This window comes from Metarhizium acridum (genome assembly GCF_019434415.1).
Source record: "Metarhizium acridum strain ARSEF 324 chromosome Unknown scaffold_141, whole genome shotgun sequence".
NCBI lineage: Eukaryota > Fungi > Ascomycota > Sordariomycetes > Hypocreales > Clavicipitaceae > Metarhizium > Metarhizium acridum.
In genome coordinates this window covers 646,963-660,898 of record NW_027094020.1, presented here as the reverse complement: position 1 = coordinate 660,898, position 13,936 = coordinate 646,963, and the positions used below count along the sequence as shown (strand labels likewise).

The following is a 13,936-nucleotide window of genomic DNA, read 5'->3' as shown; positions in this document are numbered from 1 at the left end:
ACGTTTCCAACGCTGCTGACGGCTTTATGAGACGGGGTGCGCTGACGGAATGAGGTGCCTGGCTGGGACTAGTCACAGTTTGCGGACTGCGACTTCTGGCTATCTTAGCGACCCGTTTCTGCTGTAACTTGGTTTTCTCGAGTTCAGCATTAGCTGACCTTCGGGTGGGTTAGGGGGGAGCTGACTCAACCGAGAACGCGGACGCGAAGTTGCTCTGGCAAAATTTACATTTGCCCCTTCTGGTTACCCGGGGGGAAGTGTCATTTTCAAAGCAACATTAGAAGGACCAGCTCATGGTAGACTGGTAGCCGTAGGCTTAAAGGCCGCCCCTGCGAATATTGAATTAATTCGTTCCACGACAGCACCTTTCCAACCAGCTTGCGTCTACATGTGTTCTCCCATCGGAGCGGAATGTCCATAGTGACTGGGTGGTTTCAAATGGGTGTGTAAGCCACGTCAGTCACGTACTGGGCAGTCTAGTCGCTGTCATCATTTTGATTACAGTCTCGTAATTTTAGTCGGCGGGGGAGAATATCTATTTATATTGCGATGCTACAGCGCAGTCATATTGGCTGAGTTACACAGCACAAATGGTGCGGCGAGAAATTCCCCCAATCGGACGTCTTTCTGCAAGGCATATAGGAACGAGGACAAGACTAGCATCCGACAACACCTGCCGGCGAAGTGCATGCAATAAATGCAAGCAAAAGGACGCGATACTATGATAAACAACAAAACCAAGCGCCTAGGTATGCTGACCAGAATACATAGCTACGATGCAGCTTGCTAGCATCCCACGTCGGAATTACAGATCGCGGAAAATGCTTTCGCTGCCGACGCTTCGAAGTGTAAAGTCGAGGTTAGCTTTCGGTAAACTGGGGTGAAAACGTTTGTCGTTCGCCCTTTATTTCTGCTGCGGCAATTCCTGCTATGCTGATAATCGTAGGCGCTCTTCCGAATTAGAAAAGCAAGTCCGCGAACTGAGACAACAGTTACAATCATGAACTTGCGGATTCTTATCCTCGGTTCCAGCACCACCGGCGCCAGGCGTACCTGGAATCGAAAGCTCGAGAAAAGCAGCTTCGAAAATGGTATCCCGGAGATTTATCAACTTACGCCGGGACACAATTACCTGATTCCACTGGCGAGGCTTCCACCGCGACCGTCATCATCAGGCCAAGCGTACGGGATTCAATCCGTGAACGGCCTGTTTTTAACCCTGCGGTACGCCCTCGCGCACTAGACAATACTGTTCGAACTGTTGTAGAAGTTGAACAGTCCTTTACGACGTTGGGCTCTTTGTTTCCTATTGACAGCCTGACTCGTGTTAATCGAGCTACCTTGTGCAATCCCTCTATACCCATTCTCGACCCAACCAGGTCGTCTCGCAAATATGATCAATTGTCAGAGTTGCTCTTCTGGGTGGTTTTGGCAGATTCTTCTCGCAAGATGCCGTCAAGTCCGACCAGATATTATTAGCAAGACTGGCCGAGGCTATGTCAGATCTATTATAAAAGACTATTCGCTAGATACCATACTCTCTGGCAGCTGTACAGGCCCTGATCCTCGTACATATGGCTGTTCCCAACGAGTAGCAGTACAGCCAATCCGACGTTCATGTTGGCAGGGTTTGAGGCTCCAGGTGGCCACCCAAATGGGACTTCATCATGCGCTTCATGCTCAAGACTTTGTGAGAGTACCCTTGAAACCGAATGAGTCTGAGCTTGTGAAGTGGGCGCATATCTGGAAGTTTTGCTATATGGTTGCTCACAGGTTATTACCGCCTGCTTTTATCGGACAAGACCTATAAGTGCTAAACTTCCAAACTTTGCCGCCTGGCGGTATCATAGTGTCAGTATGCCAATAGACTGCCTATCCTCACCTACCATCGTATCTGGCCGCTATCCTAACATGGCGGAAGCGACGAGATTTCCAAGGCCGCATTTTCTGGTTTAGCGGAGTCGTTTATCAACGTCACCTAAATTTTGAATCGGTCCGGTACGGGGTCTCACACGCGTTGAGGAGTGTTGACTTGGATAGCAATTCATCCTGAGACCAAGCTGCCTTATATCGACTGCTCCATACCGCCCTCGACGAACTTGAACAGACCATCAACGTGTCTAATTTTCGTAATTATGTGACTGCGCAGTAAAATTGGCGCAAAATTTGAGCTGGGTGTCCTAACAGCAATTTTGTCGTATCATCTATCCTCGGCACGTCTTCATCTCCAAAGTTTCTACTCTTTTGACGACCTATCTTCAACCAACTTTTCAAATAGGGTATTGCAATTATACCAAGCAGCATGAGGCTATCTTGCGATAGCACTCGCCGGTGCGCGCTGTGATGAATCACCAATTTGGCTAGTGTGTCTGACACATCGCGATGCGTTCATGGTGTCTTGCGTGGTTAGTTACGGTTCCCTGGCCTAGGTACGGCTAAAATACAGTGTTACTTGATGCCCTCCATCTACCCCCTTTTTTGATATATAATTTAATACCAAGCAGCATACTTGCACATTGAGTGCGGTCAACAATTCACCGCTCCATCGAACAGGGCCACCTTTGAACATTACCCATTCTTCTGTTATCAGTATTTCGTCTGCGCAGTATTTACGATTCTCAGAATTCTGATAAAAAAGAAAGTATCTATAAAATTCATTGACCAAGTGTCCGGGGCGAAGCTTTTCGAGGTTGCCATGGTCATTTCGCCTCGGGAAAGGAATATGTTCCTAATCAAGACTTACAGGATAGCAAAAAACAGCCTGCGAAATGCAGCCCGCGAAATGCAGCCATTACATTTCCCCTTGTCAATCTCCACAGTCGATGTGATGGTACGGGAACGGCGGATACAATATGGAAGATGTTGTTTTACGACAAGTCAAGAGTCGACTGGGCAGGAGTGTAATGTTTGATTCGTTACGGAGATGGCGGAAATAGCTTCAGCCTAGCGCAAATGGAGATGAGGATTTCAGGTATCCGAGTGCTCAAGATATAGTGGGAGACAAAAATTATTTATCTACATCATGCACCTGGGTATAGCACTCTTTGCTGACATTGGTGGTGGTCCGGAGTCAGAATGTCATGGATACAGTTCTTAGATTCTTGTAGCCATGCATCAGGCTTGCTGGCAGATTGGACGAAAGGTCTGTTGACCCCTGGAAAAATATCATGGTAAAGGATTTATGCGTGCAGAAGCAATGCATGATGTGAATTGCAACAAGAAATGACAGGTGTTTGATTAAAAATTTCGTGAACGAACGACAATATCGGAAAAAAAAACATGTTCGTTCCTTGGTGTCACCGTCTGACCTCGGTACTCCGTACGGACGCCAGAAGTCTGGTGCGGGTCCGTCTTCTAGGCTTAGTCAGAGCGACCTCGCAGCGTGGGCAGCTCCAGGTGAATCGAGTCTGACGTACTGCCCGCTGCCTGCCAGGCGCCTGCGACATTCGGCTGCTGAGTGAAGCGCAGAGGCGAAAAGTGGAAGCTTCTGTGCCTTTCCACCGCAGCCGTCCAGTCATCATGACCCATGGTGGGGTGTATTTCGCTCTTCTGGCCCTGCTCGGAGCCTGCATCATCAATGTTCCGCCTCCGCTCAGGGCGCGCAGAGCTGTCATTGGCCTGCTGGTGTCCTCCTTCTGGGCTGGCAGGTGGTAATAGATTGTGCCGGATGCCTGTGAGTAATCCAGAACAACTGGTACCTGAATACGTCAGCTGTGGTGGCCCCTGCAACTCAAACCTAGGTAGTCAGTACCTGCACGTTCCGCCATTGCACCCAGGTGTTGTCGCCTCCCCAGGGTGCCTAGTACGTATCAACGGTGCTTCGACCTCCAAACTTGACCTTGCCATTTCGACCAGACCTCTTTCAACCTTCACATCTTGTCTCCCCCCCATTCCCACCTCTCATCTCTCAACCAGTGTTTTCTCCCTCACATATACCCTTCCATCTCTTCTCATTCACGTTTTTGGGAGCTAGACCCCGAAAGACGTGAGCTTGTCATAGATACAATACTCGCCCTCGTCTGCCCGCGGCCACGTTTCCCTACGTTTCTGAACCGAACAGCAACTTCGCTGAAGCACATTAGACACCATGGCCTCCCATCCTGATGAGCACAAAAAGAAGGTCAACTTGACGTGAGTTTTATCGCCTCATTCGATGCGTTCCGTCCAACTAGGCCGCCCTTCGAGGTTGAAAATCATCAAGCTAACCTGCGTTTGTAGCGACGCTTCCGGCGCGGATGTCAAACATGTCCGCGAAACCCCCCTCCCTTCGAACCCCAAAGTTCCCAGCGCCGCAGCAACTGACTGCCTTACAGGAGGATGATACCGCGACTGCGATTCTCAAGAAGAAGAAGAAGCCCAACCAGCTGATGTATGCTTTCTTCCCCCCACACTGCCAATTTGGTGTAGCATCAAAGTCATGGCTAACTCCGCCTCTCTAGGGTCACCGATGCCGTCAACGATGACAACAGCATCATTGCCTTGTCCGAAGCTACAATGGACGCCCTGCAGTTATTCAGAGGTGACACAGTTCTTGTCCGAGGCAAGAAGAGAAAGGACACCGTCCTCATTGTCCTGGCCGATGAGGAGCTTGATGACGGTAGCGCCCGCATTAACCGGGTTGTTCGACACAACCTCCGTGTCAAGCACGGCGACATGATCACAATCCTTCCTTGCCCCGATATCAAATACGTGAGTCCAAATATTTTTATCGACACTTATCTTTGCGAGAAACACAAAATGCTGACGCCAAGCAGGCCAAGAGAATCGCCGTGTTGCCCATCGCCGACACTGTCGAGGGCATCACTGGCTCTTTGTTTGACGTCTTCCTTGCCCCTTACTTCCGTGAGGCTTACCGACCAGTCCGGCAAGGCGACCTCTTCATTGTACGTGGTGGTATGCGGCAAGTCGAGTTTAAGGTGGTAGAGGTCGACCCCCCAGAGTACGGTATTGTCGCACAAGATACAGTCATTCACTGCGAAGGCGACCCTATCGAGCGAGATGAGGAAGAGAACAACTTGAACGAGGTTGGTTATGACGACATCGGTGGTTGCCGCAAGCAAATGGCTCAAATCAGAGAGATGGTTGAGCTGCCTCTCCGTCACCCTCAGCTATTCAAGTCTATTGGTATCAAGCCTCCTCGTGGTGTCTTGCTCTACGGTCCTCCTGGTACTGGTAAGACGCTCATGGCTCGTGCCGTCGCCAATGAAACTGGTGCATTCTTCTTCCTCATCAATGGTCCCGAGATTATGTCGAAGATGGCTGGTGAATCAGAATCGAATCTGCGAAAAGCTTTCGAAGAGGCTGAGAAGAACTCGCCCGCCATCATCTTCATTGACGAAATCGATTCAATTGCCCCCAAGCGAGAGAAGACCAACGGTGAAGTTGAGCGACGTGTCGTATCTCAGCTTCTGACCCTCATGGACGGCATGAAGGCCCGATCCAACGTTGTTGTCATGGCCGCCACCAACCGACCCAACTCTATCGACCCCGCTCTCCGACGATTCGGTCGTTTCGACCGCGAGGTGGACATTGGTGTTCCTGACCCCACTGGTCGTCTCGAGATTCTTCAGATTCATACCAAGAACATGAAGCTCGGCGATGATGTTGATCTGGAGCAGATTGCCGCTGAGACCCATGGTTATGTTGGTTCTGATGTGGCTGCCCTCTGCTCCGAGGCTGCCATGCAGCAGATCCGCGAGAAAATGGATCTCATTGATCTTGATGAGGACACCATTGACGCGGAGGTCCTCGATTCCCTTGGTGTTACCATGGAAAATTTCCGCTTTGCCCTCGGCGTTTCCAACCCCTCTGCCTTGCGCGAGGTAGCCGTCGTGGAGGTTCCCAACGTTCGCTGGGAAGATATCGGTGGCCTCGAGGCTGTCAAGCAGGACCTCCGAGAGCAGGTTCAGTACCCTGTCGACCACCCCGAGAAATTCCTCAAGTTTGGTCTTTCTCCCTCTCGAGGTGTGCTGTTCTATGGTCCTCCTGGTACCGGTAAAACTATGTTGGCCAAGGCTGTTGCCAACGAGTGCGCTGCCAACTTCATCTCAGTCAAGGGCCCTGAATTGCTGAGTATGTGGTTTGGTGAATCGGAAAGTAATATTCGTGACATTTTCGACAAGGCTCGTGCCGCCGCTCCTTGCATTGTCTTCCTCGATGAGCTGGATTCCATTGCCAAGGCCCGAGGTGGCTCCGTTGGTGATGCCGGCGGTGCTTCCGACCGTGTCGTCAACCAGCTTTTGACGGGTAAGTTGCTCAAAAGCTTCTCGGATTCAATGAAATTTGTGTGACTAACCTCGGCCTTTTTGTTTAATTTAGAAATGGATGGCATGACCTCGAAGAAGAACGTTTTCGTTATTGGCGCCACCAACAGACCCGAGCAGCTCGACCCTGCTTTGTGCCGTCCCGGACGTCTTGATTCGCTCATTTATGTCCCTCTTCCCGACGAGCCTGGTCGTCTGAGCATTCTCAAAGCTCAGTTGCGCAAGACCCCTATGGCCTCAGATATTGACCTAGGGTTTATTGCCAGCAAGACTAATGGTTTCTCTGGTGCTGATCTTGGTTTCATCACTCAGCGTGCCGTCAAGATTGCCATCAAGGAAGCCATCGCTGCTGATATCGAGCGCACCAAGGCTCGTGAGGCTGCTGGTGACGAGATGGACATGGACGAGGACAGTGAGGACCCCGTTCCTGAGCTAACCAAGGCGCACTTTGAGGAAGCTATGCAGATGGCTCGTAAGTCCGTTAGTGACGTTGAGATCCGCCGGTACGAGGCCTTTGCCCAACAAATGAAGAATGCTGGACCAGGCGCCTTCTTCAAGTTCCCTGACGGTACGGACGGGCAGGCTTCTGGCAACGGCGGGAATGGGTTCGGTGATGCCGGCAACGATGATGATCTCTATGACTAAGCTATGTGGCTGTGTAATTAAGGACGCGATGCCGGTCCCTGTATTCTAGATTCCTCACTCGCACATCTGCATCAAAAACTGCGCGCAGTCAAAGGGTAGCCGATATCCATGATGTGAGATTGAGGCTGCTTAGATTGCTGTGTGGCTGCTATTTTGGGACTCTGGGAGTTGGTAGAAATGGTAGATGGTAGAAGGTGGTTGGAGACGCTTTGACATGACGGACTTGATATTTGACGGCACCAAGGAGGCCGAAATATTTTGCTTTAGCACGTAACTCGTTGATTTAATGAGTGCTTGGTTTGCGTGTGACTAGACTGGACTATGAGAAAGTTTAATCAATAGACTCAAAAAATTTGCCTTGCGCCATGCTTATGTATTGGTTGGTATGCTTTGATGAGTACTCGTTGCCCAGCAAGGTATAGTTATATGTCTAGTTGTGTATGAGATGCGATGCTCACTTGACGTGATGTCGTATGGCCGTTTGGCAAAACACCATGTTCCAATGTCGAGGATAGCTACTTTTTCTCTAAACATGGTAATATCCTGCATCGGACTCGGCACTCGACACTACGCCGCGCCGCGATTATCCGAGGGATCTCGGTGAAACAGGCGGGCGGAGTCAGTAATGAATCCCAAGTTTTGAATGAGACGTAGTGGTATTATATATGCTACGTTGAGCTGTCTATAAAAATGCTTTCCGGTACCCGGTACCCCTTGCCTTGTCCACGCCCCTTGTCTTGTTTTCTGGCTTGACCTTGCTTAGCCCTCCCTTTCCGCTCTACTTGGCCCATGATGCCACGAGCTTGCTTATACGTTCGTGTTGTGGTTCGTTGATTCGTCCTGTGGCGAATTTTGTTGCTCCAACCGGGCGGTTGAAGCCCCTCTTGGTGATAATGTCTGCGGCGACTTTTGGGCAGTCCGCAGTCTCTCCCAGCTGTTCTTTAGGTGTAGTGAGACGCCGGGGCAATGAGTCAGCTTGCTCCGTGGTCGTCGATTTCGCAGACTGCTTCTAGGCTTTCCCTGGTTACGCGGAGGGCTTCCTCGATGACGGCGGCGGGAACGGCTAGGTTTGGCTTGTCGGTGGACGGGGTGGTTGAGCCGTTGACCTTTTTGGCGTCCCCGTTGGGCGTTTTGCCGTTTGTGGAGGAGGAGTTGGACGTGGTGGCTTCGCGGACGTCGTCGAGGATGCGGCGGAGTAGCGCTGGGTAGGTGGTGATTTCGCCGGAGCGGAGGAGCGTCAGGGCATGGGATTGGATTTGCGTCGGCCAGTTGGATGAGTTGGAGTTGAGGGCGTGGAGGAGAGCGTCTTGTATCCTTTTTTTGGGGGGGGGAGGAGTTAGTCTTTTTTACCCCTTTACTTTCGGCTTCTCACGGTGGTGGGCAGATGCCCGGGGACAGCCTTACTTTGTGACGTGGCCGTCGCGCAAGAGCACGGTGTTTATTTGTGAGCGCAGGTCGGGGTCCAGGGTTGCGGGTGTGTTGTTTGCCGCGGCGGACGGCACCTTGACTGGCGTCGCGGGCTGTTGCGACATGGTTGGGTTGAGGAAGAGTGGTGACGGGACCGAGGGCTGCGGTTGCGGAGAGTTGAAATATGATGTGGCGGCAACGACGACGGGTTGCGCCTGCGGATGGATGGGGAGTATCGTCCGGGCGCCACGCAATGTCTAGCAATTCGAGTTTTCCCTCGACGATGGGGGTAGAGCTGGGTTCGATTCGCTTGCGATTATGATGCGTGCCGCTGTCCTCGATGAAGTTGCCTGCCCAAAAGGAAGGCAGGTGGAGGATTGACGTATGTACTATGTAGCTTCAAGCTGCGTCCCGTTGGTCGTCCCGTGAGGAAACCAAAGCGTGTGCAATGGCGGCAACGAACCAAAAATGGACCGTGAGCAGACAGATGAAGCTCGCTTGCCGGCTGGCCAATGCAATGACCCGCGTTAGATGAATGAGGTTGTCGTGATGGGATTATGGATTTTATTTCGATCGTGGCTTTTTTCCGCCTTGCTCGATTGTCAATGTCTGTCTTTCCCCAGTCGGCACACAAGGCTGGAGGCTGGGCGACGCTTTCCTGGGGTGGATTCGAGACCCAAGTGTGGTTGGTCAGCTTGGCCGTTGCCCCTCCACATCTTTTTTTGAGGTCTGGAGAGAAGTGGGGGGTTGGAAGGACATGGGGGCAGCCACCTGATGAGTGTAAGTTGTATGTGCTGTATAAATATATGGCTAGTGTTGTTTTGATTCCATCTCAAAGAGCTAGTCGTCTTCTTCTTCTTTCTTTCTTTCTTTTTTTTTTTCAATTCTTTTCGTGTCCTCAATCTGCTGTGCTTGTTTTTCGCAGTCGTCATCAATGGAAGAAGAGCTTTGTGGGTCTTCCAGAGACATTTCCACCAGCCGGCCCAAGGAGATATAAGTAGGCATCGGTTTGTATTGATCTGCAAGTGGTAGGGAATAGACGTTGTAATGGGGCGTACTGGAAAAGATACATGATATTATGATGAAAAGGACATTTATCTTGACATTGCTATTGTGGAAATCCTGACCTCTGTCGCCTCAATCCCTCAACGTACAGAGTCCAGACATGCACCCCCGCCTTTCCAAGGATGCCTGGATTCAACACATCAAAAATTCCATCACGAATCCATCACGATCACCTCCCCTCCCCCCCCGATATAAATGACAATAGTATTTCGAAATCAAATTACGCCAATGGCTCATGTCCACACGAGCTCCAAAGTGCTTTGTCCTCGACGCCGGCCTACCATCCAACTACCCTACACACGTACCAACCCTTCAATCTCAACTTTTTCAAAATCGTGAGACTCTCATGCACATCCAAGTTATTTACCTGCCGAACCAATCGCATCCCAAGCCATCATCTCTTCACAAACTCACCTTCACCGACTTCCTTCCCTCACCAAGACATCCATCCATCTCGGAGAAAACAACAGGTAACCAACCCCCCTTGCTTCCGGCCTGTGCCGTTCCTTGCCCAATGGCCTTGCCTCGTCTCCCCGAAAACCCAAGGAAAAAAAAAAAAAAAAAAAGGTTCCCGACACCCTCTCCCCCTTCACTGTCCTCCGGCTTCGGGAGATGACTTTTTTCTTCTTCTTGTTTTCTTGTTTACTTAATTTATTTTGGTTCGGAGCTTCCCGCAATATGTCCTTGGCCAACGGCGAAACGAGTGAGGACGGTGACATAGCCCTCCAGATCATAGGCCGGAGGTTGGGGGTTTGCGGATCGGGGGACAGCCCTCGTTCACCGACTTATCATGTCCAAGCGGGACTACCGTGCCCTTGCAGGGGCCCATGGATTTGCAATATCAAAGAAATAAGCTAAAAAAGATGCAGATAAGGGCATGTTTCTGAGGGGTCAAGTGTGACTTAAAGTTGGTTCTGGATATGACGAGAAGCCATTGTCAAGTGCCGTGGGCAAGGGAACAAAAGAATTGCCAGCAAATGTTAATTATGCCTCTTAACCACGTGTACCGGTAACATTGAGCTCCGGGAAGAAGTGGTTCGGTATTGTCCCCCGTGGGAGAGATTGTTTCCTACTCCGTACATGCGAGGGAAATGATCGTGTTGGCCGGGAACATGTGCCGTACGAAGTGTCAGTTATCAAAACATACACGTCACGTCATGTTCATTGTACGTGTGGTATATGTATGTTATCGGCGCCGGTGAATGTTAATAATAGTAGTCTTCTGGAATGTGAGTTGTTCTATTCCACCCCTCCTGCTGTCAGCTATATCAACTTTTTATACGAGCTTTTGTGAACGTTGCCGAATTGGATCAAGCCTCTGACGCCCGCGATATTACAAGTCTTGTATCATTTCACATCGTGGAATTGCCCAACCTTGGCTGCATGGAATCCGGACTAGAACCAAAGTACCATCGGTTTCATCCCCTTCCCCCTCTACCGCACATCAAGGTCGGGGCCCCGGGCCGGATCAACACTTCAAACCGCGGCAAGCAGCGTCGTACTGATCATCATCTCAATGCTGCCAGCGTGGCCCTTGAGCTGTGGCCTGAGTCCTGCAAAACAGGTTACTCGGAGCCGTCCGGGTGATGTCATGCTACATACTCCGAATAGCGAAACACCCCGTGGGAGGTGAGCTGGCCTGTCCGGAAAAAAAAGCATGCACAATGTGCAAATCCCAAGACACCTTTCGTTGCGCCGTCATTCGCACAAGGGGGCCCCATGGCTCCGCGTGGTTGAATCTCCCGTCCGGAAGGCCATGCGCCAAGATGATACCCGAATATAGGGTCATGTGCCACAGAAATGGGGAACTGTACCAGCGGCATCTTCGCCTCTCGTTGCCTTGGGTTTTGCTACTGGAAATAGTAGCTTTGGCGCCCAAGCACGAGCACGTTGAATTGGAGAATCATCAGGCCGAAGGCCTGGGAAGCATTGAATCATGACGCATGGATGCCAAGCGGCCCAACTGACGACAAAAATACACCCCCCAAAAAATAACATTCACCAGATCTATACATGATGTGTATGACCATATGACCATGAGCTATCTACGCCCGACGATGGGGCGTAGATGGCAGCCACAGGAAGAAACTCTGTGCCGGTGTGGTAAATCTGTAAAGCACCCATCAGTCTGACCAGTTGTCTCACACATACATCTCTATCCCTCCCTGCCTTACTTGAGAGTTTCTAGTATTAGACGCTCCGTGCCCCGTATAGCGTGAGCATCTCGGAATACGCGACTTCGTAAAATTTCAGCCGTGGACAAAACCTACAAGTTTGACGCCCGCCTACCGGGAGGCTGAGTATCCGCCAGTGAGGCATCATGGTGGCTTGTTGCTCTCTGACGTGGTAACGGAAAGCGGTGGACAACAACAAACAACAGCAGCAGCGGGAGCCACACAGATTTGAGTAGCGCCATGTCCTTGTGAATCCAGAACCAGGTAGAAGGGGGAGGAAAGAGGAATTTGAACGGCTTTTCTGACCTCAAACCGTGGCTGATGGACGTAGCAGCCCAGTTCAGATCTGATATCTCGAAGGTGGTGGGAAGGACTTGAAAGCAGCACATCAGGCATTAGCCCTGTAATGGGCTAGCCTGTAACTAATATCCAAGTGTGTGACGAGCTTAAGAAGAAGGACCATGCATGCTCCGGATCTCTAGACTTATTATTGATGACCCCGGTAGGGCTCGGAAGGGCTGTCTGATTTGTCGCGCATCCGCAACAACTGTTCCGATGTTCTGCATCGGCATGCTTTGTATTGCCATGTGCCGTTCCAATTCCCGCGTTGGACACAGCGGACGATTTTCAAAACGATACCAACCATTAGCTATCAACACAAGACGGGGAAAATTTAGGGTAGAAGCACACTTCGACCTTTGCTGAGTGCTGATACATGGACATTAGCACCGAGATCGACATCTCTTGTGCGGAGGACGAGCAGGACTTGTTGCATTGTGGACCTGGTCAGCCCACGGAGAAGAGCTGCGATGTGTCCTGTTTGTATTCACCGTGATGTTGAACACGCGTAGAACGGGCATGCGTGTGCACAAGAAGTACATGAGGCACATCCGGGAAGGCAATACACCAAAAGCTGCGTTGCATCAGCTAACCTGTGTACAAGGACGTCTCGGGTTTAATACAGGGAGTGTGATGCCTCGAATGCTCGACGGAGAGAAGATGGCCATGGGCGGCATCCAAGTGAATCATGCCTTCAGCCTCTGCAGAGATTTGACGTGTCCTATTGACAGATTCGTTAACACCTTCTTGTAAAGAGCTTTTTTCCCCTCCGGGACCTCTCCCTCCGTAGCAAAATAAAATCTCAATGACCCTGCACTACCGTGCATCTCGCGCTGTTGTAGCTGCATTAGAATGCTGATTCAACACGGAGAAGCTGGATAGGTCCGACTTGGAAGCTTGCAGCCACACACAATCCCACACACCGCGCGATCCAGGCATGAAGCAACCCATCTGCCATCCCGTTATCCCTATCCTTGCAAATGCCGTTGCATGTGAGGCATGCTCAATATGCCATGCAGAATCTCCTTGGCCGACCCCCGCAGGAGAGAAAATCGATAGACAATCGGAGATATTGGAGCTGGGGGAAGCCGCACACCATCCTGATCCTTTTGCGTCTTTGTCCTAGAACGGGCTGGATCCCTCCAGCCCGTATACGAAGTGGCAAGTTGAGGCTGAGCACAGGAGTGAGTACTCCGTACGTCTATTGTATATGACGTTGACGCCGGCTGCTGCCTTGCTTCCCCCGTCGACTGGTTTGCCCAGGTAAGGAGGTGCACATGTGGAACCGCAGGTGCCCTTGTTGAGCTGCCAACCCCAACCCAAAATTGATCGAGGCAGTCAGCCACCACACGATGCCATAACGCTGCCGTGGCCATGAGTTGGTGCATCGACGCCACAATTGCTTACTCAAAACGGTGGAAAACACAACAATCTGGCCACATGTAACGCAAGCCTATTTTTTTTTCTGCAACGTTGAACTTCGGGGAGCGCTGTTGGTGCTGGAGGCTGTATAAATACACGTACTTGTTGAACATGAACTCTCCCCGGTTTGTCCTGGCGCTGGCCCCCCCAATCGCGGCCATCCCTGGGAGTTGTGAATGAATGGATATAAGGGTGCAGACCGGTCACCGGGGTGGTGCTGGGTCAAATGCAAGGCTTGTTCTTGTTCCAGCCCTGCTTGGCCGTCATTGAGAGTTGTTGATAGCTCTCATTCTGTGTCTAAAGATGGCTAGTGCAACAAAGAAAACTCGGCCAGTTTGAATGTCAAGCATAACCCTTGATAAGCCACGACGGGTCACAGCTAATGGGGTTTGGAAAGGCGGGTGGTATTGAAGACGGGACGGCAACGAGAACATGCTGCGCCGGACAGCGGAGATGGCAATGATTCGCAGTGAAACTCCCTTCTCTGTTTTCTGGGCCGTCCCTCCCCACGTCGGTTCCTTAGATGCTTCTGATATACCCCTGCTCTTAGCAAGATTCTGAGGAGAAGACTAGAAAGTCTGTTTGGCGACTTACACGTAAGTAGCTGTGAAGTCGAGGCGA

At 51.0% G+C, this 13,936-nt stretch overlaps 4 protein-coding genes across 5 annotated transcripts; 1 reads left to right on the top strand and 3 right to left on the bottom strand.

Annotated features, from left to right (window-relative positions):
• Nucleotides 1–3,360: 3,360 nt before the first annotated feature.
• Nucleotides 3,361–3,767, bottom strand: J3458_008853 (uncharacterized protein; the record flags this gene model as incomplete). Its single annotated transcript, XM_066119433.1, has 2 exons — nt 3,361–3,671; nt 3,752–3,767. 2 exons carry the CDS (start codon nt 3,765–3,767, stop codon nt 3,361–3,363), a joined length of 327 nt encoding a protein of 108 aa, XP_065975228.1.
• A 74-nt stretch (nt 3,768–3,841) lies between these two features.
• CDC48_1 (AAA ATPase cdc48) lies at nt 3,842–7,272 on the top strand. 2 transcript variants are annotated; one of them, XM_066119432.1, is made up of 6 exons: nt 3,842–4,131; nt 4,219–4,246; nt 4,314–4,369; nt 4,440–4,689; nt 4,755–6,246; nt 6,319–7,272. In XM_066119432.1, the coding sequence occupies exons 1-6, from the start codon at nt 4,088–4,090 to the stop codon at nt 6,906–6,908; spliced, it is 2,460 nt and encodes an 819-aa protein (XP_065975227.1). In that variant the 5' UTR covers nt 3,842–4,087; the 3' UTR covers nt 6,909–7,272. The 2 variants fall into 2 exon arrangements, with proteins under 2 accessions (XP_065975227.1, XP_007808895.2); XM_007810704.2 differs by having other exon boundaries at nt 4,219–4,369.
• A 607-nt stretch (nt 7,273–7,879) lies between these two features.
• J3458_008851 (uncharacterized protein) lies at nt 7,880–8,440 on the bottom strand (the record flags this gene model as incomplete). The annotated part of the gene is made up of 2 exons (XM_007810703.2): nt 7,880–8,222; nt 8,313–8,440. 2 exons carry the CDS (start codon nt 8,438–8,440, stop codon nt 7,880–7,882), a joined length of 471 nt encoding a protein of 156 aa, XP_007808894.1.
• Nucleotides 8,441–12,861: 4,421 nt separating this feature from the next.
• J3458_008850 (uncharacterized protein) lies at nt 12,862–13,281 on the bottom strand (the record flags this gene model as incomplete). Its single annotated transcript, XM_066119431.1, has 1 exon — nt 12,862–13,281. The coding sequence occupies one exon, from the start codon at nt 13,279–13,281 to the stop codon at nt 12,862–12,864; it is 420 nt and encodes a 139-aa protein (XP_065975226.1).
• Nucleotides 13,282–13,936: the final 655 nt, after the last annotated feature.

Excerpts from the sequence above, each read along its gene's own strand:
- CDC48_1 (XM_007810704.2), top strand. The coding sequence starts at position 4,236 with ATGTCAAACATGTCCGCGAAACCCCCCTCCCTTCGAACCCCAAAGTTC. Across the intron at positions 4,370-4,439 it reads AAGAAGCCCAACCAGCTGAT|GGTCACCGATGCCGTCAACG; the intron begins GTATGCTTTCTT and ends CCGCCTCTCTAG. Across the intron at positions 6,247-6,318 it reads CGTCAACCAGCTTTTGACGG|AAATGGATGGCATGACCTCG; the intron begins GTAAGTTGCTCA and ends TGTTTAATTTAG.